At 42.7% G+C, this 23,476-nt stretch overlaps 1 protein-coding gene across 1 annotated transcript in view; it reads left to right on the top strand.

Annotated features, from left to right (window-relative positions):
• METTL24 (methyltransferase like 24) overlaps positions 1-23,476 on the top strand; it is a 79,231-nt gene that overhangs the window by 22,422 nt on the left and 33,333 nt on the right. Inside the window, exons 2-3 of the mRNA XM_081000394.1 lie at positions 12,353-12,451; positions 20,324-20,463. Of these exons, the coding sequence (XP_080856520.1) occupies positions 12,353-12,451; positions 20,324-20,463 (239 nt within the window). The remainder of the gene's footprint in view (positions 1-12,352; positions 12,452-20,323; positions 20,464-23,476) is intronic.

The following is a 23,476-nucleotide window of genomic DNA, read 5'->3' as shown; positions in this document are numbered from 1 at the left end:
GGAAGGAATGGTAAAAGTTCAATAGCCCCAAGAAGGCCTGAAGTTCAGTCTTGCTCTTGGGCGCTGGGGCATCACAAATGGCCCGTACCTTGTCCCCAGTCGGGTGGACCCCTTCTGCGTCCACCATAAATCCCAGAAAGTCCACCTGAGGCACTCCTAGTAGACATTTTTCCCGCTTCACCTTGAGACCCGCCGTCTGGAAACGGTGCAGAACGGTGCGGAGGCGGTCCTCAAACTCCTCTGGTGTGGGGCCGGCAATCAACACATCATCGAAGAAGGGGGTGACGCCAGGAATCCCTTTAAGGAGAGAGTCCATTATATTCTGGAATATGCCTGGTGCCACGCTGACACCGAATTGCAGCCGCTTTACCCTGAACGCTCCTCTGTGCGTCACAATCGTCTGTGCCTCTGCTGTGGCCTCATCTACTGGCAGCTGTTGATATGCTTGGGCCAAGTCCAGCTTGCCAAAAATTTTCGACCCAGCCAGGGTGGCAAGGACATGGCTGACCACTGGCACTGGGTATGCGTGGGCCGTGAGGGCCTTGTTTATGGTACATTTGTAGTCTGCGCAGATGCGGACCGAACCATTAGGCTTGACGGGTGTGACGATTGGGGTTTCCCAGGGAGCATTAGGCACCGGCTCCAGCACTCCTTGCTCTACGAGTCGGTCCAATTCCTCGTCTATACGGGGTTTCAAGGCGAACGGGACCCGGCGGGCCTTGAGCCTGACCGGTCGTACTGCGGGGTCAAGCTGTAGCGCAATGGGGGGGCCCGTATACTGTCCCAATTTCCCATCGAAAACCCCTGGAAATTCCTTGCATATGGCGTCCACGTCCACTTGTAAGCTAGTGTGGTTCACCCCGGTGACAGCTAGCCCCAGTGGTCCAAACCATGCCAATCCCAGTAAGCTAATGTAGGGGCCCTTGACCACAAGCAAGTCCAGTTGCCGCGTCCGCCCTCGGTATTGCACCCTGAAGGTCCCCACCCCCATTGTGGGGACCTTACGTTTCTGGAAGTCCCGGAGGGTGAATGGGGCCGGCCTGAGTTTGGGACCCCCAGTGGGACACAGTTTCCTTAAGGTCCTTGCCGAGATTATGGATAGAGTTGAACCCGTGTCAAGCTCCATGCGGCATGGGGCCCCCTCTATCTGTACCTCTACATAAATTTTCTCTACGTTGGGGTGGGGCAACTGGTATACCTGGAAGTCCGTGAGCTCCGTCGAGTTGCCTTGGTGCGTTGGGCCCCGGGACCTGGGGCTCTTGGATTGGTCATCTGATGCCTGGTGTCGGGTGGGCCGAGCCCGACACACCCGGGCGATGTGTCCCGATTTTCTGCACTGCCTGCACTCTGCGTTGCGGAAACGGCAGGTCCTCCTCTCGTGACTCTCCCCGCAGCTTGCGCAGTTCCCTCCTTCTCGTCGAGGCAGCTGTGGTCTGTGCGCTGCTTGAGTGCGCTGCTGTACTCGGTGCACCTCCTCCCTGTCGGATCCTGAGTCGTCGGTGAGGTCTTCATGGTGGACCCTCGGTTGGGATGGCAGGCTCGGCCGTGCCTCTTGGGTCGACCTCTCGGCAGCTTCTGTTGCCAGGGCCTCCTCCAGAGCGACCTGGAACGTTAGGTCCTTCTTAGCGTAGAGGCGTCGTTGCAGCTTCTCATCCTTCAGGCCACCGACGAGGCGGTCACGAAGCATGTTCTCCAGCTCTGAGAAGTTGCAGAACCGGGCGGCTTGGCGGAGAGAGGTCACAAACCCAGTTATGGTTTCCCCAGGGGCTTGCCGCTTTGCGTAGAAGGCATTTCGACGAGCCACCACTGAGGGCTGCGGCGAAAAGTGCCCCTTCAGCTGTTCCATTATTGTTTTGTATGGAACAGTAGCGACGTCTTCAGGCGCAAGGAGAGCCCGGGCGATTTCAAACGTCTCCTCTCCGCAGACGCTGAAGAATATCGCCCTCTTCTTGGCGTCTTCTTCGTCGGTGACCCCTTTGGCTTCTAGGAGGAAGGTGAAACGGGAGGCGTACGCTTCCCAGTCTCCAGATGCTGGGTTGAATGGCGAGAAGCTGCTGTTGGCTGCCATTCTGAGTTCCTTGTGCCCCGGAGCTGAAGCCTGGATACACGGTGCGAGGCAGCGGTGCGGCAGTTGGCGGTGCTGCGGTGCTGTGTGTGGCAGTCAGCTCAGCGGGATCCCATCTTCGTCGCCAGTGAAATATACTCAGAGTCGCAAAGTGATTTCATGCTCTTTATTCAGCTCATAGTGGTGAGGAGGAATGAATAAATGTCCCCTCACAGTATCTGCTTTATATACATTATTTACACAATGGGCTGCACATGATTGGCTAATTCTGGAATTCTACTGTAAGCCAATCAGGTTGTGGATTCACTTCTATCTGGAGCAGGATTGGGTGGTTCCTGCCAACCAATCATACTGCTGCATTGTTCTAGGACCAATCAGACTGCTGCCTTTTGGATCCTATTGTTCTAGGACCAATCAGACTGCTGCCTTTTGGATCCTATTGTTCTAGGACCAATCAGACTGCTACAGTTTGGATCCTATTCAACTCAGTACATAACACAGTCAGTCAGATTTAGCAACATAGGATCATGGAATATTGGCTGAGCAATTCACTTGAAAAAAATTGAGGCACAGAAAGAAACCAAAGAAAATATATATTAAAAAATATTGTCAGGAAAGTGATCGTGAATCTGGCACACATTGCCCATTGAAGTAATGTGAAAATGGTCTTTTAGAACAAGCAGACCCCCCCCCCCGAACAGGTGCTAAATATTTCTCTCTGGTCATGGAATATTGCTGGTTCTTAATGCTTTCATTTCTTTTCTTCATGTACAAACACCTCTGCTTAAGCATTTGGTTCTGACCTGAGGCAAACCCATGGCTCCCCAGGTGGTAGAACATCTGCTTTGCATACAGAAGGTCCTATGTACAATCCTCAGCATTTCCAGATAGGACTGGGAAAAGATTCCCTGCCTGAAGCCCAGGAAAACCAGTGGCACTGCAGAGATCAGGCTGAAAGATCTCTAAACCTGAGAGCTGTCCTTGTGGCACATGGAGCAAGAGAGCTAGGCTCTGCTACCAGCCATTGTCCCTGGTCCAAGACCTCTGGTGCCTTGCAGCATGGGTATGGCTGGTGTAGATGTCATTTACTTCACAATTATGTTATTTCCATGTGGTCCATGCACTGCCACTGACGTCTAGATTAGCTTGCTACATACGGTAGATCAGAGAATTTAGAATATAGCAACCTGACAGCAACTGGTATGGGAATTACTTACATGACACAGATGATCTATGTGGTGGGTGGTACTTCACATTATAGCATGTAGGGTGCTGTTCGTGGCAGTCTCCCTGTGGGGCAAACTGACCAAGATCCAAAGTTCTCTGAAACTAGTTCCATGAGCTCAAGGGGGAGGGTAAGACTTCTTGTTCGTAAACAGCATTCCCCATGCCAAAATGCAAGCTGCTTTCCAAACTGAGTGGACTTTCAAAATACAGTTTTTGCAATATGACATGTAGGTCAGGCAATCCAGAGGTGAAGGAATCCAAAAAACACAAATATTGGGATAGCACAAGTCTCTTGTGTGAGCCCAAGCATGGGGATATAAGAAGAGTTCTGCTGGATCAGACCATGTCCAGCATTCTTTTCTAACAGTAGCAAAACAGAAGCCCGTGGGAAGCCCACTGTCAGGACATGAAGACAATAGCATTTTCCTGCTTGTGATTTCTAGCAACTGGTGTTCAGAGCAGCTCTTTGTACCCAAACCATAATATACAGGGCTGGTTGCCCACGACTTAACTCTCATCCATGCTATTGCTATGGGAAAGAAGGATAGTACACTGTCACCTGCTCTCGGGCAAGCGGACACATCGGTGCCAGCCATAATAAAGTATATGGGTGTAAAAGTCGAGTTTGGAGAACAACATTATGGCCATCAATTGAAGTGAAGAGTTAGGGAGTAACAGCAAGCTCACACACTGAATTCACATGTAGAAAGCAGCCGTACATCCTGTCAAAGGTTTTGCCCATGTAGCCCAGTGTGGAATGACTGGGAGTGGCATGGTTCTCTGCCCTTGAGGGTAAAGCAACCCCCCCTTTAAACAAGGAGTATCAGTGACAAGGCATAGCCCACCAGCTGATATCCAAAGATCCTTGTAGTCTGTCATTCCAGTGATATAATAGCTACTTGTAAACTTGGCCTTTGAATGCTTTATTATTGCAGTGTTGCCATTTCAGAAGGACACATGAGACGATTTTAATTGCAGATTATTTAAAGGGCGCATATGCTGAAAGAGAGAGTGGTCTCCAGGGGAACATCAACACAGATTACTGTCTAATTAGGCCAAAGAAAACACTTAAAAAAAACAACCTGACCTTTGCATGATTCTAGATATTAAACAGATTCTCAAAAACATATAACTGTCTCATGGAAGAGAACATCTTCCATGAAAAGAAACATCTTCCATGCAAGAAAAGTTTGCATGTTGGATAATTATTTTTTTTCTACAGCTGTTATAGCACTGCTTAAAACACAGATAGAAATAATAAAGATGACTAAAAATGCATTGATGTATAATCAGGGTATAATCAGGTGCTTGATGAAAAGTACCTTAAAATTTTTAAAATGGTGGGCACCTCTGAACACATACCGTATTTTTCGCTCTATAAGACGCACCAGACCACAAGACGCACCTAGTTTTTGGAGGAGGAAAACAAGAAAAAAAAATATTATGAATTACAGAAGCCAGAACAGCAAGAGGGATCGCTGCGCAGTGAAAGCAGTGATCCCTCTTGCTGTTCTGGCTTCTGGGATAGCTGCGCAGCCTGCATTCGCTCCATAAGACACACATTTCCCCTTACTTTTTAGGAGGGAAAAAGTGAGTCTTATGGAGCAAAAAATACGGTAATTCTGTTTCTCTTCATTCTTCTTTGATCTCACATTCTTAGGCCCAATTTGTTCACTCTACTTTTTTTAGTCTTGTTGGAATGCACCATGTGATTTTGTCAATGATGTCATAAGGCCACATCTTATGAGATGATGTCTCTTACGTGAGGCACCAGAGACAACCAGCATCAGTAGGAATGTGGACCATTATTGAGTCAAGGGATTGTGAGAGCAGAGAATAAGGGAAATGGTGCTACTTTGAATACGGTCCAATATGTATAAATGAGTCAAGCCTTATGCTATACTATATTTCTGCTGCACAATTTTATAAGATACATAAGTATTTTTATACAGCTATATGCATCTGTTTACATGTTGGTTACTTTAGGTAACTTGGATTGTATAAAAAGTGTATGATATGCTAGACTTATTCATATTGTTAGCAGGATTTTTATTATTATTTTTAGTGGTTAGGTAGGGGGAATTAACTTCTTTTCAAAATCGAGGAATAGGATGGGAGTTAGAAAAAATCCATGCAGAGAAACTTGACACTGAGATTTTCAAAACATTCCATCCCTATCTTGTGGTTACTGAGGTTCTTCGTGAGGAAGAGAAAGGATTAAAAACAAATAAGGAAATGCAATTTTTATAATAGCTGAAATACCAGCTCTGTTCTGCTGTGACACCACTCTGTGCATCAGATGTTAAGTGACACACAGGCTCCTTAAATATGTAACATCTGTACTAGCTGTCAGATATTCTGCAAAGCTGTGCACTCTCTTAGATGAAGACAACTGTAGTATTAAACATCTTCTGTTGTGGGGTTTATTTTATATTCCCATGGAGCAATCCAGTAAACATTATGCCATGCTAGAAAGAATGTGGTACTTAAACGCTGTGCAGTGCACCACATTGCATTTATTTCCATATGATTTTATGCCTAATTGTTTGTGAATTACACTTTCTTACAAAATATAGAGGACTTCCCATAGATGTACATGTACGGTAATTCTCAGACTTTGTCTTCTGTTTAAAAAGGTCTGCTTTACATCTGTATTACAGCCATTGTATGCAGGGAATCATTTGTAAAAAACACAAACAAACAAACAAACAAACAAACACAAAGCACTGTAGGTGTGTTATGTATTTAGCAGTAATTTTTTAAGACTGCAGTTAACAGTTAACATTTAGGTATGTACTGGATAAAAAAGAGGAAATGTAAAACTATAGACATCACAAGCTTTTGTGGTGGTGGTGTTTTTAAAATCATGTTTTAGCTTCTCAAGTTGTGCTTCATCTATATGCTGCTGGTCCTGATATGAGAAATGACATCTGTGGATAAGAATTTTGTGCTTTAGAAATCTGTGTCCTAATTGGATCCGTTCATTAACTTTGAAAGGAATTTGTGTCAGCCATTGGACAGGAAATCTAATTGTGTTTAAATCTATGCCCTACCATATTCTTGTTACTGTCAAGATCAGAGGTCCAAAAAATCTTGACTTGCGGAGGTTTTAGACTGTCATTAATTTTTGGTGGGATTCAATCATATCTCAGCAAATTCAGACTGTACAATTAAATCTGATGTGGAGCCCTTGTGAAATAAAGCTTGGACTTTTTGTGACAAGGAAAGTGAACAGAAAATGCACTGAAAAGTGTGGGATAATAAACGCTCTGATGAGTGCTCTTTAAATGGCCTTCAGCATCTAACCTCTTTGCAAACAAATAAGGCTGAATGCTCATTAAACATGTCATCTAGAAGCAACTTTGAATTTAGATAATAGTTTTTATTTTTTATTTTTCAGACACACATGCACCCCCTCCTCCACCCCCAAACCCAGTGTTCCTGGCCTGACAAGTTGGCTGGTAACACTTCCTCCTCCTGAGATTGGCTTCCTGTCTAGGACCCATTTGTCTCAAATGTCTATGGAACCATCAGATTATTTTCCATAGCTGGTACCACCATCTCCAGTTTGCTTTGCCAATGTTTACAAGCACCTGGCAGTTACATTTGGATTAACTGACGTTCCCATTTATCATGTAGAGTTTAAATTGACTCCTATTTTGTCTTGAGGCTGTTGTGATTTAATTTTCTATCAATAATATACTTGGCCCATAATATCTCTGGGATGAATGGACTGGCACATACCTCTGTGCTGCTAAAGCAGCCTCTTGTGCCAGGTTAGCAGAGCAGAGGACATAAAAGTATAATACTGCAATTGCACTGATGTACATTCAAACATGTTGAGAGACAGCATACTTTTATCCTACTTTTTAATTCCCCTGCTTCTGCTTTTACATGGTGCTACCAGTGGTCTTCCATTCAAGGGGCTGATCAGGTCCACAGCTGGTTAGCTTTAGCAATGCTGCAGCATTAGTTGCTCTTGGACAATTCACTGCTCCCCATAATTTCTTATTCCTTTTTAAAATCTCAGATTGATTTGCCATGAGCCAGGCTGTTCTGTTGTGATAAGCATAGTGAAATCCCTCTCTGTACAGGCCCAGCTTGTATTTGTTGGTTGATGGTGAACAACAGGTGATTCTTTACATAAAATACTTTACAAGTATTTCTTTACATAAAAATGGTAAAATGGTCCTAAAGCTTGAGGGCATGAGATAAAATGAACGATTTGGGCCCTTTGGATTTCGACTGAGGGAAAGTAAGCTTTTGAGTTCTTAGAAGCAGTCTTTCTTCTGCTTCTGCTTTAGCACTGCTTGGTTTTGTATATCTTATCTTCCCCTGCCGGTAACAAAACACCGCCCCCCCAAGCCCCATGCTGACTGGGGCTGATGGGAGTTGTGAACCAACAACTGTTTGAGGGCGCCATGTTGGCTAACCTAGACACATGTCTTTCCACAAAAAGTTAACTACATTAAATCTGCCATGATAAAAAATTCTTCTCAGAAAGGTGGCAAGTATTTTATTTTAAAAAAATAAAGACACAAGTTCAGTTTGTTGCAGCAGATGTTTTCCCCACCCGCTGCAAGCTATATGTAAAAATACATTTAAAATGTAGGTTTGGATATACTAAAGTTTACTTTCTTTTGTGTGGTACATGCACTGCCTGCCACAAAGACACTTCTGAATTAACTGGACTCAGGTCTGCATATGTCCTTGGCTTCTGCCTGGGAATGTGTTGTCAATTCTCATTCTCATCTCTGTCTTCTGACCTGTCAGAATTCCAGCCTTCAAGTTCCTTCAAATGCTGTCTGGCTGTAGGAAAGTTTTGAATGGTTTTGGAAAACTTCATGCTTCTCCCTCCCAATGGGTCCAGGCAATTCAACACTGCTGCCTAGAAATGAGATAGCAGTGACAGATGCTGCAAGTTGGTATTTCAGCTTCAGTTTTGAAGGGCATGCAAGCTCATTCATTGACCAGTAATGGAAAGTTAAGAGAGTGCAAAAGAACAGTTTAAGTGATGGAAAAACCGAAGTCGGCTTTCTGGCTGTCAACTGCAAAAAATTTCTAAAATGTTCTTTTCATCATTCCTCTACAAGGGAACGAGGGAGAATTTTACCCTCAATGAACAAAAAGCTTCGTGTAGTGTTTTTGGCTCCCATTAAGACAGTGTTTATTTAAGCTGCAAAAATATGACTCACGCTATCCATTCATGGCTGTTGATCTGGTCTGACTCTCATCCCCCTTTTGTCTTTGAACTTTGCCCTTTCCCTCTCATTACATTCCACCCCGCTCGCTGCAATGTGTCTACCATCCGTCCTTGCAAAGGATCCTTTTCTGGTAGTCCTAAGGATATGACCTCCATGAAGTCCGTTGTAGATGAATTCAGATCCTGGCACCCAATTTGCTTTTGTTTCTGTTAGTGTTCTTGAATGGTACAAGGCGTTTCTATGACAGGCTCTGAGGTTTTTTATGATAGAAACAGGGTTACCAATGTGGTACAGTGGTACCTCAAGTTAAGAACTTAATTTGTTCTGGAGGTCCGTTCTTAACCTGAAACTGTTCTTAACCTGAGGTACCACTTTAGCTAATGGGGCCGCCGCGCTGCCATTGCGCAATTTCTGCTCTCATCCTGAAGCAAAGTTCTTAACCTGAAGTAATAATTTCGGGTTAGTGGAGTCTGTAACCTGAAGCGTCTGTAACCTGAAGTGTCTGTAACCCGAAGTACCACTGTACTCATGGGTGGAATGGCATGGGCACTCACAAAGCCTTCGAACTCCCACGCTCACTGCCCCCTTGGTCACGAGGAGGTTACCTTTTCTCTCTCTTGAAAAGCACATAGTGTCACTGGCGGGAGAGCCAGTGTGGTGTAGTGGTTAAGAGCGGTAGTCTCCTAATCTGGTGAACTGGGTTCGCGTCTCCGCTCCTCCACATGCAGCTGCTGGGTGACCTTGGGCCAGTCACACTTCCTTGAAGTCTCTCAGCCCCACTCACCTCACAGAGTGTTTGTTGTGGGGGAGGAAGGGAAAGGAGATTGTTAGCCGCTTTGAGACTCCTGAAGGAGAGTGAAAGGCGGGATATCAAATCCAAACTCTTCTCCTTCTTCTTCTTCTTCTTCTTCTTCTTCTTCTTCTTCTTCTTCCCATTTCATCTTTAAACACAGTTTCCAATTTTCTCTTTAAGCTCTATGTGCTTTCCAAGGCCCAGATCAATTCTACTGGATCCAACTTTTTTTTTTTTGAATGATATTTTTTTTAAATGATATTTATTAAGGTTTCAAAAAAAAGATTACATAGATAATAAAAAAAGAAAAAAAGAAAAAAAGAAAGAAAAGAAAAATAAAAAACACTTAAAAACAAATCAATCATTCCATGCCTTACATTTCATTTCCTTGCTTCCCTGACCTCCTCACACCTCCCTTTTTTGTATTCCAGTTCACTTAGTTAATTCAGCAATTCCTTTCCCTCTTTATTTTTGTCTTAATCCTTTAACTTAATATATTATAACTTTGGATTCTCACCTGTTAACAATCCATTTTTACATACACCTTTCTAACATTGCTGCTAAAACCACTTAACTTCATTCTGACATCATTCTAACATTCATTAATTTTGCAGTATTTCTGTAAATAGTCTTTAAATTTCTTCCAATCTTCTTCCACCGACTCTTCTCCCTGGTCTCGGATTCTGCCAGTCACTACTGGATCCAACTTTTACTCACCTCCCTTGGAAAAGCAAAATAGGTGTACAGGTGCCTTCTCTTTTTCTGTTTCTGCCAGGGGAGGGGGAGAGGAGGTGATCCAGTGGAGGGGAGGGGAGAAGTGATGAGAGGGGCTGGCCTAAAAAGGTTGGAGACCTCTGCCCTATCAAATCCACAATTGCACTCTTGTTCAGGGACTGTGTTTTAGTTTCCAACCTCCTAGAATTCCTGATGGGTACCTCCCTTCCCATTATTTTTACATATATTTATTTTCTCCTTTTCTGTGCAATAGAGGAAAAACACAGGTTTCCTAATCCATGGTCTCTAACGCCAACTCTGCTCCTCCTGCTTGAGCTCACTCTTCTTAATGATAAATAGCAGGAGCAGGACACTGGCTTTGTCAGAAAAGATCCCACTAGCACAGTGTTAATACCTAGGATCCAAATCTGAACATGCCAGTGCACAAATTAATGATTGAAATAATTACTCATCAGAACTAGGCCTGGGTGATGTATTGATGTATCACCCAGGACTGGTTTGAGGGCCAGAGCGTGATGGCACCTTCACCCGGCGGTATACTGTGGGTGGGGCTTGCCTGACTCCCTCCACTGCCAGCACCTGGCGCATGGAGGGAGGAACAAGCTGCACCAGCTCTGGCCCCACGAGGTGCCAGGGTGAAACCACCACCACTCCCGCCTTTCAACATCCTGATATGTCACTATATCACAATGTTTGGCTGGTGATATATTGCCCTATTCAGCACCTCTTCTGATGAAAATATCTGTGGGACTCAACGTAGTGATACTTGCCATCAGAAGCTGGCTCTCACTTTGTTTGCTTTTTCTGTGGTTGGCATTAGGTGTATCATAGAGAACAGGAGAGAGGAAGCATAACTTCCTACTTCAGACTTCATACATTCCCCCACTTCCCCAGTCTCTGAATATCAAATGAAACTACCATTCACATCATAGCCACAGCATATCAACAGCATGGAAGAATCCTTTTTAATTCCAGCATCCCCAGTAGGGCAATACAAAGGCGAACCAAAATCCTATTTCTCCAGGCAAATGGTAAACCAAACAAGGAAGGGATGGGGGAAGGAAAGAAAGAAAGCTGACTGATGTTGCAGCCATGGAGTCTGCATTTAACCGTAGTCTTCCTATGGAAGGTGGGAGGAAGTAGCAGATGTTCAAATGAGGCTGTGCTAGTGGTTATGCAGGTTTCAGCTTGTCCCTCAGCCAAGTCAATGGAGTCTGATTTCTCTTCCTTCTGAAGCCAGATGAAAGTACCTCAATAAAGAAATTGGAACTGTGTTGTTCTACTTCAGTTGCTATTGAACTCTGATGCCCATCAGGCCCCAGCCTACATGGTCAAAGGGTGGGAGTTGTACTCCAACAATATGGCCTGGCCACTGATGCGCCACCCCTGCTTTAAAAGAGCATTATTTTTTATGTATTTCTGAGAGGAAAAGGGTGGCCATATGCATTTTTGACATGATGACAGAGATTCCACCAAGGGAATGGGTTTCTGGAGGGTGCGAAGGAATGCAATTGCCTTTGTTAATGCAAGCACATTTCCTCAAGTTCTTTCCTGTCCTATTTTATGTGTGAAAAGTTATATGCTAGGCTGACAGGATCTCCAAGGTTTTGAGCTGACAGGTTTCACAGATTCCAAAAAGTACGAACAGTGCTGACACTAGCTTTCCCTAGAGATGAAATCAAGAGCATGCCATGCTGTGGGCAACAACATTGCCTCTTTCAGGACACCACAAAATGGTCTCGACGGGGGGGGGGGGGATGGAATAACTTTTCTCTACAGGTGCAGAATAGCTTCTTGAATTATAAGGTTAGATTCACAAAATCAGAGGACTGATTTGGGGAGCCCTGTTTGACTCCCCTTTGCAGCTTTTCTTATGATCTTGGTCTTTCTTTCTGACTTCCTCTAAGTCTAGATAGGCTGCATCCATTGTTCCACATGGCTGGCAGGAACAGATACAGAACAAGCTTGTGTTTTTATAAATTTTTATTCTTACCTCATAAAGCCAGCCACAAAAAGAAGAAATCCATAAATGGGATCCAGTGTGGATGCGGGAAATTATAGGACAGTTAACTTAATGTCTATTCTGCAAAAACTGGTGCCTGCCATCACGGGAAGCGGTGGCGGCAGCAGGCAAGGGAAAAAGAGACAGCGGTACAGCATACTGCCTAAAAAAAAGCACTGGGTGGAAGTATTGTTAAATATAAAATATATATTGACATAGTATAATTAAACTTTCAATGCATTCTGCTCTAGATCTAGAAATGTCTTTTCTTGAAAATATGTTCTTGACTATGCTAATATTCTTTTTGTCCCTCCTTGGTATTCCAGACAATCCGCTGGCACATAAATTTGCAACCCTGGGCAAGTCCTACAGCGTCCCTGAATAACGAAGCCCGCAGGCTCTTAAAATACATCAGCACTGCACAGGTTGGTTTTCATCTTGACAGTCATTTAGGAAATCACAGTTTATATAGATTTGTTCTCAGAAAAAAAAATCTGTGGCATAATCATACGGCAAGTAGCATAATGGGTAAGGTATGACCATTCATTTTGTGATTTTTACCATTTAACAGGCACTGCTTCAGATAAAAATAGTAGTCAAAACCAAAGCTCTAAAGAGGGGTTCTGATTCACAAAATCCATCATTACCCTGAAAACTAGGAAGCTTTGAGGGGGACTTTATTGTTTGTGCATTTTATGGCACACCGTCTCTAAAACATTGAAGCACTTCCGAGTATTTATTTATTTTATTAAATATACTTCTATTCCACCATTCCATCTATCGAGCTCTAGAATATGTAGCTTCACAATAACTCTGTGAAGTAGATTAGGCTAGTGACTGGACTAAGTTCACCCAATGAGTTTCATGGATGATTCTTTCCCAGTCTGAGGCCAACATGTATCCACTCCCCAGGGTCCAAACTATTGGTTTTCAAGAAGAGAGCTGTGGGTGGTATCCAACATGGTTCAGGTAAACTTCAACTCTCCCCTGAATACCCCTGCACACCCCCAAAATCTGTCCTGAAAGCTTGACCCTTTGGAGCAGATTTTGGAGGTGCAGGAGGGTTTCAGGGGGTAGATGAAGGAAGTCCTTTTGCACAAGTGGAAATTTAGTGAGGATTTGGGTGGACATCATTGTATGCCTGAATAGGGTCCCTTCGAATTAAAAGTTGGATGTACCACTGCTCTATCCAGGTAACCAGCATTGTGCTATATGACAGCAAATCCCCTTGGTGGGGGAAAATGTGTTCTTGGATCTCAGATGTTTAGTACAGTCTCCTGGATTGCATCCCATTTCATACAAATTTCAGAACAAATGAAGACTTTCTCACAGATGGCAGCTGTAGACCCCTCCTAACCTCTTGTTATATGACTCTGGTTAATCTTCGTCTTTATGAAATTCTGTTCATTTGGTATAGCTCTTCCACAATAACTTAAGCAAAGGATCTAAACCATAAGGGTGTTGGGTTTTTTTGCTCTCAAAGACTATAGCCCAAAGGTAAAGTTCAAAAAAATGTACTGGTTTCATTTTCTTTTTTTAACAAAACTGATTCTGTTTCATCTTGTTTATGGGCGGATAAATACACCCATTTTAACAAACAAACAAAAATACTTTCCAGGTAGTCTGTGGACTGCCTCTTTCTTCCTTAACATTTTAAGCTCTTTACAGCAGCTCCATGAGGCAAAAAATATATATTTTAAGTTGCTCCCAGGAAATGACCATACATCAAAATGTGCAGTCCCTTCTTGGGGAATTGAATGAAGAAAAAGATGGGAACTCCCATAGGTACATGGGGCAGCCATCCTTTTCTCCATACAATTCCCCACTGAACAATATGATGTATTTGAACAATGTTTCAACAGAGAATTTTTACTGCATGGAGTTGCTCTAAACAGCTTAAAACATTTAAAGGAAGAAAGAGGCAGCCCTCGACTGTCTTGTAAGTGCAGGACCCATGTGTGGGTTAGTTTGTTGATTATGCAACTTAATCCGCAGAACTACATTCTGATATGTGCACAGGACCTGGGGTGGAGGGCGAAAGGTTCACCCCCAAATGCGGAGTGAACTGGAATCCTCCCTAAAGCTAGCATCAGTTGTCAATATTAGTTCCAGATCAGTGTTCAAAACGCCCATTGTTCCAGGTGCGTTTTGCGACAAGGAATTTCATTAGCATGAGCAGTTTCTGAGGTCTGGGCGCAGTGCTGCACCTAAGATTTCAGATTAAAACTGCAGAGTGGAAGCAAAGGAGGACCTTTTTCTGCCTCCCCACTTCCAGCTACTCTCTGAAGACTGGAGAAGAGACCCTCTTAAGAATATTAGGGGGGTGGTTAGGGGAAGCATAGCTTTATTTTTTGCAGTCTTCAGATGAAGACTAGACCATGTGAAAAATGAACATAATATTTTAGCTGCAGTTCATTCATTTCCAGCTTTGTATTCTTGTTATTAAAAAAAGTGCCCATAACCTAGGTTTAAGGTGCCATTTAACTCCTAGCTTTCATATCTCAGTTTCTAACACTGTTCCAGATTCCTGTTAAAAGAGAGAATATGTTCTGACTTTATTTAACTCTCCTTCACTGAAGAGGAATAGTGAAGGGTATTTACCACTCCAGCAATGTGAATGTTTCAGGTCAGCTTCCCAGATTGCAATTTTCATTAACAGAAGTGCTCATGCAAATCACTTCTGTGAGCAGAGCAGAACCACAGTGTGAGAAGATATTTCAGTATCTGCAGTAACACATGAGTCAAAAGCACGTAGAATTGTGCATGAACCTTTCATTATTACAGTTTGACATTGTGATCCTGTGCAAGTTTACATAGCAGTTAGCCTCACTGAGTTCAGTGGGACTCCCTTCCAAGTGTACCTCTGTCTCTGTCACCCAAATGACTTGTGGGACTACAAAATGGAAGTGTGCATCTAATGTGCATCTGAATGGTAGTCTGAAAGCCATTTTCCTAACTCCTTTTTTTTTTTTAGTACTATTGCTTTGTGTCTAGGAAGAGCAATGAATGTTGCATGATGGATGTACATTCCCTTGAGAAAACATTTCCCCATGAAATGCTCCCAAGCATGAAGACAATGACTTTGTCCTAGGCATGTGCCACTCAACCTGTCAAAGGACAGCTTTGTTTTTTAAATGAATGCTTACCAACTGGTGTGCACTTCATGGTGAGAAATCTCTGAATCTGCAACAGGCATGTCGTTTATGCTGCATTGCACCCTGACTCTTTTCTGCAGTGCCCTTTTTCTGTGGTTTGACTGGGCATTGCTTTTATGCCTTTATGGAACTATTTGCCCTGTGCTGAGGTTCTAAGCTACAGAATCCTTACAGCAGAGACCTGGCTTACCTGAGGATCCTTTCAGTAGTCAAGGCCTTGAATACCTGAAGTGACGGGTGATACCAAACCGTTCCATATTATCTTTACTCTGGGTTTTTTTTGGGGGGGGGGTGAGATATTAAATACTTGTATAATACTTTGTTTCCTGCATTTGTTGGCTATGTAGGAAAACCTTCCTGTTAGGAAAAGTATGCAATGGTGATATAACTGCCATTGCCACCTTGGGGACTGAGGATAAACCTGAGTCGGAAAGAGACCATTTCCCTCCACTCATAACCTGAAAAGTGCAGACTTCTTCCACCACTGGTATTGTTCTCCATGCCAGGAAAAAAACCCCCCACACATAAAAAGTGGCACCCAGATGAAACAAAACAGAAACACATCCTGCATTTGAAAATCAAACAACTGCATTTGAAAGGAGAGCAATGAAACAACACCTGTGAGGTCTGAAGGTGTGGAAATGCAACCTAGCTTTTGACTAGAGCGACGGAGTGAAGTAGCTTCACTGTGCAGCAAGCCAGCCCTTTACCGCATTCAAGGATGTAATAAAATGTGGCAGAGTCTGCTAGGCTTCACTAGCTGGGTCAAAACCTACAAGCGCATCAATTTGTAGAGAATTTATAGTTGCTGGCATAGCAATCAGGACTTTTAAGTTTGGAGAATGAATGCCTCAACTCCTCCAGGCAGGCATAAATTAAAATGGAGAAGGAAGAGGAATCCGCATTCTCTTTTTGCCAGATGCTGCAGAATTCCCACCTAACAATGAACGTTAGGCCTTCTGCAGTTTTATTTCATGGTTTCAGCAAGCTATCTTTTCTCTCTTACTATCATTCTGGTGGGCTCTTTTAATGCCTTTATTCATGACTGCTTTTAGTGAGGGTGTAATATGAGTATGGGGCTCTTACATAACCACTAAGCCCCTCCACTGGATCCAGATCTCCCTCTGCGAAGACTCTGGCTCCCTCCTGGGCTCAGTCATGTTTTTGGGGTCCCAATTCCTATAGCTCTGATTCCCTGAGCTCCTCCCATTCCGCCTCAGAATCTGACCAACACCTCCATGGGACTCATGACATCTACATTACCATTTCAACTGCTTGCTATGATCAGGGACCAGTTCACTCGTCATGCTGGTGAACATTGCTGGGAGATCAAGGAAAGTAGAGGAATTCTTGTTCTTACCAGAGATTAGGAGGCAGTGCTGGAGAAAGGGGCACTTCTGTCAGCCTCATGCAAGCATATAGTTGTTAGCATCTCTTGCTTATATCAGCAACCCAATGGGGTTTGAGGCAAGGCTAACTAGTTAGCAATCACATGCTTTCATGGTGCTGGCTGTGGCACCCCCTGCCTCCGCCCCAGCACCCAATAATTTCTCATAAAGATTGAAATTGCCCTGCTAAAATACCCACCAGTTCCTTCATCAGTGACCCCTGCTAGCAATGTTAATAGAACTCTTATTAATTTTACTTCAGTTTAATGTGTTGCACAGTTAAGCAGTCTCCCACTCCCATATTTAAAACAAGTGCTTACTACATTTATGGAAGGGTAGAGGAAGGAAAGTCAGATCCTTACAATAAAAATCATAAAAATCTTGTGGGAATGAAGAACGGAGGAGTGAGAAATAACCACAGTAGCATCCAGCCCTTCCAGTGTTAATTCTCCCAGTATAACACATTCATAAAGTTTAATATTCGTTAATCATGTTTGTTCAGTTTGCTCATTAGGAAGGATTAGTTAGCATCTGCTTTAGTCAAGGCGGACTCCTGATTTTCATTTTTGCTTCTTTAATTCAACTTCCATTTGCATGGGTAGGATTTTTATAGATTTTTTTCCCCAGTCTTGGAAAGTCTGATGGGATTTTCGTATAAGCAAGACGGTGCGTGTTCTGTGTCAGGATGAATGGATCAGTCTCTTTCCTGCCTGTGATCATGCCATCCCATTTCTGTGCTAATCTGTAACTTTAAAGAGAAAATAATATGAAAATTTGCATTTAAATATATATTTAAAATTTTAATATGTTTTAATCTCATTTGTAAACATTTTTTATCCTAAAATATGCTTTTTTAGGATACATTTTTTGAGTCAAGGACTGCATACACACCATACATTTAAAGCATATTTCCTGCACTCAAAGGAATCCTAGGAACTCTAGTTTATCCCTCATAGAGTTCCAGTTACCAGCACCCTTAACAAACTACATACAGTTCCCGATGCTTTGGGCAACCAAGCAGTTTGTTATGGTAGCAGGCCAAGAAAATTGAGTGCAAAGATAAAAGATACTGTACATTACAGCAGTTAAAGACAAGTACATATAAATATATTTTTATCTCAGGAAGCCAGCAATATCCACCCCTCAGCCTGCATCAATATCAGATAAAAAGCCCTGGTAACCTTCTCTGTGCTACAGGAGGGCACAGTTGTGTGGGAAGTAATGTGGTTTAAATGTATGGTGTATACGCAGCCAAGAATAATAACACAAAAGTCAGAGGGGTACGAAATCCAAAAGACAACTCGGTTTCAAACTGCGCAGTTGTCCAGGATTGTATCAATTAGCATTGGAATCAAATTCTTCAAGAACCTTCATAGTTCTATGTGTCTTAGATATTACTCTGTAAACATGGAAATGTGTCCCCTCCCGTTAGAAAATTTCTAGTTCTTAGAGAGTGGTTTGAGAGAGGCCTTTCTATCTCAGTGTTGCTTCCAGTCACTGATCAAACAGGCTTTGTAGATTTTAATAGAATGCAAAATCCCACAAATCCTGTTTGCTGAATAGGTTTTGCAGGTTTTTGTAATATATTAAGAAGTGGTGAAAGTAGAACTATCACTCTTTCAAACTTCTTCTATTTCTTTGCAGAAACGGCCTCTAGCATCCTGGCTTGTGAAATCTCAAAGCCAGCCAGGAGCGGCTGAGCAGGACTTTTATTTATTGGGGTGTTATAATTCTGTCCCCTGAATGAGCTTCCTGTTTCTCGTCAGGAACAGCCTAGGCACTCCAAACAGAAATATATAAATTAAATGAAAACGGGATATAAATACATTGAAATAAATAAAATAAGTGAAAACCGTTATGGTAGGAAATCAAGTGTGTGTGTGTGTGTGTGTAGAATTTATTCAGATTGCAGAATCTGGAGTATTATGTTACAGAGCTTGGATCTTTGGACTACAGAGTATGAGCAACCTTGTCTTGTGGAACCTTGTGGAATTCTGAGGCAAGATTTCTTTTGCTTCATATGTGCATAGCAGGGCAATCGTTAGTTTGACACCTTCTGTATCAAATAATCCTGTTGTGAGTTCTAGACAGGATTATTACAGTGCATTCTTACTTTATATAGAATGTGTTCAGCAAAGAGCTGAACATATAATTAATTCTCATTTTCTCCAGTGGGATTTATTTAAGCACATCCACTGAAAAAGAATGAATGGATTTAAGCATATGGGTATTCAAATGAGCAGGGATTTAAGCCCCACGGGAGGGTAGGGAGGCGGGTGGGAGAGAGATTTTTTTTTTTATCAGAGACTTTATATTGGCTTGACTGCTGCTTTGCATGCCTGTAGGACAACCTCCATTTAAGAAAACCGTATTATTTTACCATATGTATAGCCTCTCTTTCAAAATGACTTTCTTTACTACACACAAAAACAAATGCAACCACGGAAAATGTGACGATATCAAAACTAACAGCAGGCGGGGGGGGGGGGAACAGCCTATAAAAGAGCAGGAAAATACATTTTTATATCACGTGCTGGATTCGTTAAAAGGCCTAAGAAATGGAAAAGGAGTTCACCAGGCACCAAAGAGATAACAAAGTAAGCAAGCATTAAGCAATGCCCATCACCAGGAGCATGCGCTTTGCTGAGGGGTCACAACTGAGAAGGCCCAGCACACACATGCTGTATAACACATCCTTTTTGAACACCCCAATGTTTTACTTTGAGAAAGGTGGCTAGTGACCTTCCTCACAGCGAGCCACCAGGAGACAGAATGGCTGCAGCATCAGGACAGGAGGAGGGCACATTGTGTGGCATGCACGAGTGACTTCAGCATGTTGCAGTGTGTGAACCCCCAAAATTGTACTGGTGCGGGTACGCAAGAACCCACAGAACGGCGTGTGCACTGGGGCGGGGATTGTTACATCTGGCAAGCTGAAATGATTGTGCATTTTGTTCATAATGGCACAACATTGAGTTCCACCCCAGTATTTGTTCCTGGAAATGGACTGGGAGATGGTCCAGTCCAGTCCATTAAGCACTCGTGTGATATGATCTCAGCACTTGGTCTCTGTTAATAGCTGCATTGGGACTTACTGTGGTTTCCATACAGTTTTTGAAGGCAGCCCCCGCATACAGTAATCTAACTTGGAAGCTGCTACAACGGTCCCTGTGGCCAGGCTGTGTCCATTCAAAAGGGGTTGTACCCATTGGGGCAGCCTCAGTTGGTTTAAGGCTCCCTGTGCCAAAGAGGCCCCTTGATGTTCTAGTGGGGAGGCTAGATCCCAATAGATACAGATTTCAGACCTGTAGGGCAAGTAACCTAAAGTTAAGAGTGGGAGTTAGGTCGTTACTATTATTTAAATAATGTTAAATGTGGAATCGAATCCAAGGCTTGAAGGATAAAAATAAATGGTCTTTTGTAGTCCAGGGAGCTGTTTTTGGTGAAATGCATCTGGCACATAATATTCACTGGAATTCAATTATTTGCCTTTTAATGTTTGCTTTGCTCTTCTCACCGTCTGACTTCTTTCATCTGGCACATCCTTCTTTTAGCAAAGCAAACAAACAAGAGATAAGCAAACAATAAATTAAGCCTGGCTGCCTTTCCCTCACCCCACTTTGTCAGTCACATAACTGTTGAACAATTTCCTGTAAGACATTCCCTCATCCTCCCTTCTCCCTGCTCAAACAGAATGTGAGATGTGTAGAAAGATTGTAACACAGAATGAAATCAACATTTGTTATTTTAACAGATTTCATGTGATCATATGAGCATGAACAACCTGCCAGGAAACCCCAACAGCTCAAGGAGGCCATGGTCAATATGCTTGGATGACCGATTCAGTTTAGTTCATCAAATCAAAAGAAAGCAGTGCCGTCTATATTCACTGGGGTAAGTCTCCCATTTGAGTGGGGGGATCCATTTATGTTATTCATGATTAATTAACATTCTTAAGGGGCCCTTTTCAGAGAGATCCAAGTTGACTTACAGAAATATAAGGTATCCAAAATTTAAAACAAAGCAACAGAAGCAACAATTCATTTAGTGCTAAAACCACCCCAGCTCCATTACAAAGCAACAAAAACAACACTGGTGCAAAAGCAGTGTTAAAAACAGCCCATCACATAGCACCAAATACCTGGGGGTACATGAAAAAATTAACTTGTTGCTGAAAAGATAGCAGTGTCAGCGCCAGCCAGGTGTCACTGGGGAGAGCATTCCATAAGTGGGGAGCCACAACCAAAAAGTCCCTTCTCCCTTGTTGCTACCCTCTGAACCTCTCTTGGAGGTGGCATACAGAGGACGGCATCAGGTGCTGATCTTTAAGCACAGGTAGATGCATGATGGGGGAAATTCAAATGAAGCAATCGTGAATGGCATGCTCTTCACACAATCTGCTAGGCTATCTTATGCTTATCTTGCTCCAGGATATATGTGGTTTTTTTCTTTTAAAAAAAACACCATTGCAAGATTAATTGGAAGAATGTGGGCTGAAGTAGCCGACTTTTTCAAAAAATAAAAAAGTCATGCAAATGTGTATTCAGAGGTATTTGCACCACTCAAGCACAGACTGGTGCATATCCATTTTGCAACAAGATGCCTATGGATAGAGGCAATTCAATTGACACTGTGTACTTTCAAAAAGCTTTTGATGAAGTGGTTGATAGGGAACCACAAATGGGGAGAGGGCTGTTGCACTCATGTCCTGCTTAGGGGCTTTCCATAGGCATTTGGTTGGGTGCTGTGAGAATAGGATGCTGGATTAGACGGGCCTTTACTCTGAGCCAACAGGTCTATTCTTACCTCCTTATGATTTCACATAGATTATGTAGAAATAATTCAATTGAGTCAGTTTTAAATTTCATGTTGAATTTTGTCACCTTACTTCAAAGAACATTATTGCCTCCTTATCTATCTTCCATTAAGAATGCCTTCTGCTAGCCTAAGAAAAGCAAGCGCACAATGAGACCTTTGAAAAAATGTTTTGCTGCATAAATAAAATATTTAAAAAATGGAAACTAAACCAGTCCCTTCTGCTGGAATATATAAGCACTGAAGATTTCTCCCTAAAGCACAGAATGAAAATAAGGAACAAACTCTAGTAACGTTCAAATAAATTAAGTGTGCACGCGTGTGTTTGCAATTCTTGAGGAATTACATAGCAATCAATTCTAATTCCTTGTGACTCCAATCCAATTACAATCTTTCAGTAACATTGGCACTTAATTCTGCTCTTTGGTGTATGATTGCACAGAGAAGCAATCTTGTTCAGAATGAGACAAAATCTCCTTGAAATACACTTCTTATCTAATGAATTTCTATTTATGAAAGAGGAAATGAAGACCAGCTGGTTTCTTCCCAGAGGATGACTAGAGAGAGAACAAATGTTTTTGAGTATATATAGGACAGCCCTATGAAAAATACGTATTGCATGAAACATTGAGAGGAATGAAGTTATTGTCTGTGCATTTGTGAGGACTGAGATGAAAAGCAGAAGCATTTCATATGAACATGATGGAGCAGAGCTCAAATCCTCTGGAGGCTGCCCATTTTAGATTATTTTCTAGCTACTCCATCCATTGGGAGGCACGTGACACTCTGTGGTGTACAGAGGGCAATGTTACTGGCTGGCTGGGATATCGCAAAATGCATCAATGAATTTGAATGATCATTTTTAAATTGGCTTAGTATAAAAAGCACTCTGAATTTATTAAAGAGATTAATGCTCCATCTGAAAGTGTTGTTGGTTTTTTTTTTAAAAAAACAACAACCACAGACTCACAAAAGGTTTTACCAGGTTTCAGCATTCTCAGGTGTTTAACTATGCACACAATCGTTAAGCATTTTTAAATTGACAGTCAGCAATGAATGTAAGACAGCTTTCATTTTACATTTTCCTCTAGCTACTGAACACTCATGAGGCTGGATCCAGACTAAGGCTGCAATCCTAACCCCACTTTCTGGGAAGTAAGCTCCATGGAATTCAACAAGACTTACTTCTGAGTAGACATGGTTAGGATTGTGCTGTTAGCTGCATGTAATCCCCATTATGACTTGACTTAAACTCCATTGATTTCAGAGGAAGCTAGGTGGAACTAATGAATGCTTGGTGGAAACAGGATGCTCAACTTTTCTTCTAGATTCCCATCTGCCTCCGTTTCCAGAAATCAGAGCAGCATGAAAATCAGTGTGTAGCCCACAGAAGAGCATTGTTTATGACCTTAAGCCATACTACATTTATTATGTTATCATGCTATGTAGAGACTTGCCAATATGCAGTAGTCAGTCACAATTCAGCTTATGTGTGGAAGGCCTCGCCCTGTGGTTTTTAATGTGCTTAACACTATTGGTTTATGCTAAAGGAAATGTAGCCATGGGTCTTTGGTGCCATCTCCTGTTCCCTATTTTCCCACCTGAAATTGCCCCAGTTACTACTGGTTCCAAAGGTGCTTCTTTACTACAAACTGTTCTGAGGCCCGGTGGGGTGGGGTGAGTGTGGAGTTAATGAGCAACTGGTTTTTAGACCTCAGTCTGAATTGGGAGTGTGAAACTAGATGGGGGCCCCACAGCTACTTCCCCTTCAAAATAAAGATATCAGCACTAAGCATGCTCTTTAAAAAATTGTGATTAATATAATGTGATGTTTAGCCCTGAGAATGCCCTGAGTTTAATTCATCTTGCAGTGTTTGGACAAACTCATACATGCGCCTTCACCCTTGATAGCAGGAGCATTAACTGGTGACAAGCATGTGCCAACGTGCCATTAACACCTGACATGTTACAGATATGTTTCGCTACATACAAAATGGCTTTCAACTGAGTAAGTCGACAAGTTTAGCTGACAGCCATTGAATGAAGTTACATCATGCAATGCACATGCACATCCGAACTGGAGAAATTGGAC

The sequence above is a fragment of the Podarcis pityusensis genome, assembly GCF_964106645.2.
Source record: "Podarcis pityusensis genome assembly, chromosome: 3".
In the NCBI taxonomy this organism is placed as follows: Eukaryota; Metazoa; Chordata; class Lepidosauria; order Squamata; family Lacertidae; genus Podarcis; species Podarcis pityusensis.
Note: the sequence above shows the minus strand (reverse complement) of the source record. Positions and strands in the feature narration are given on the sequence as shown.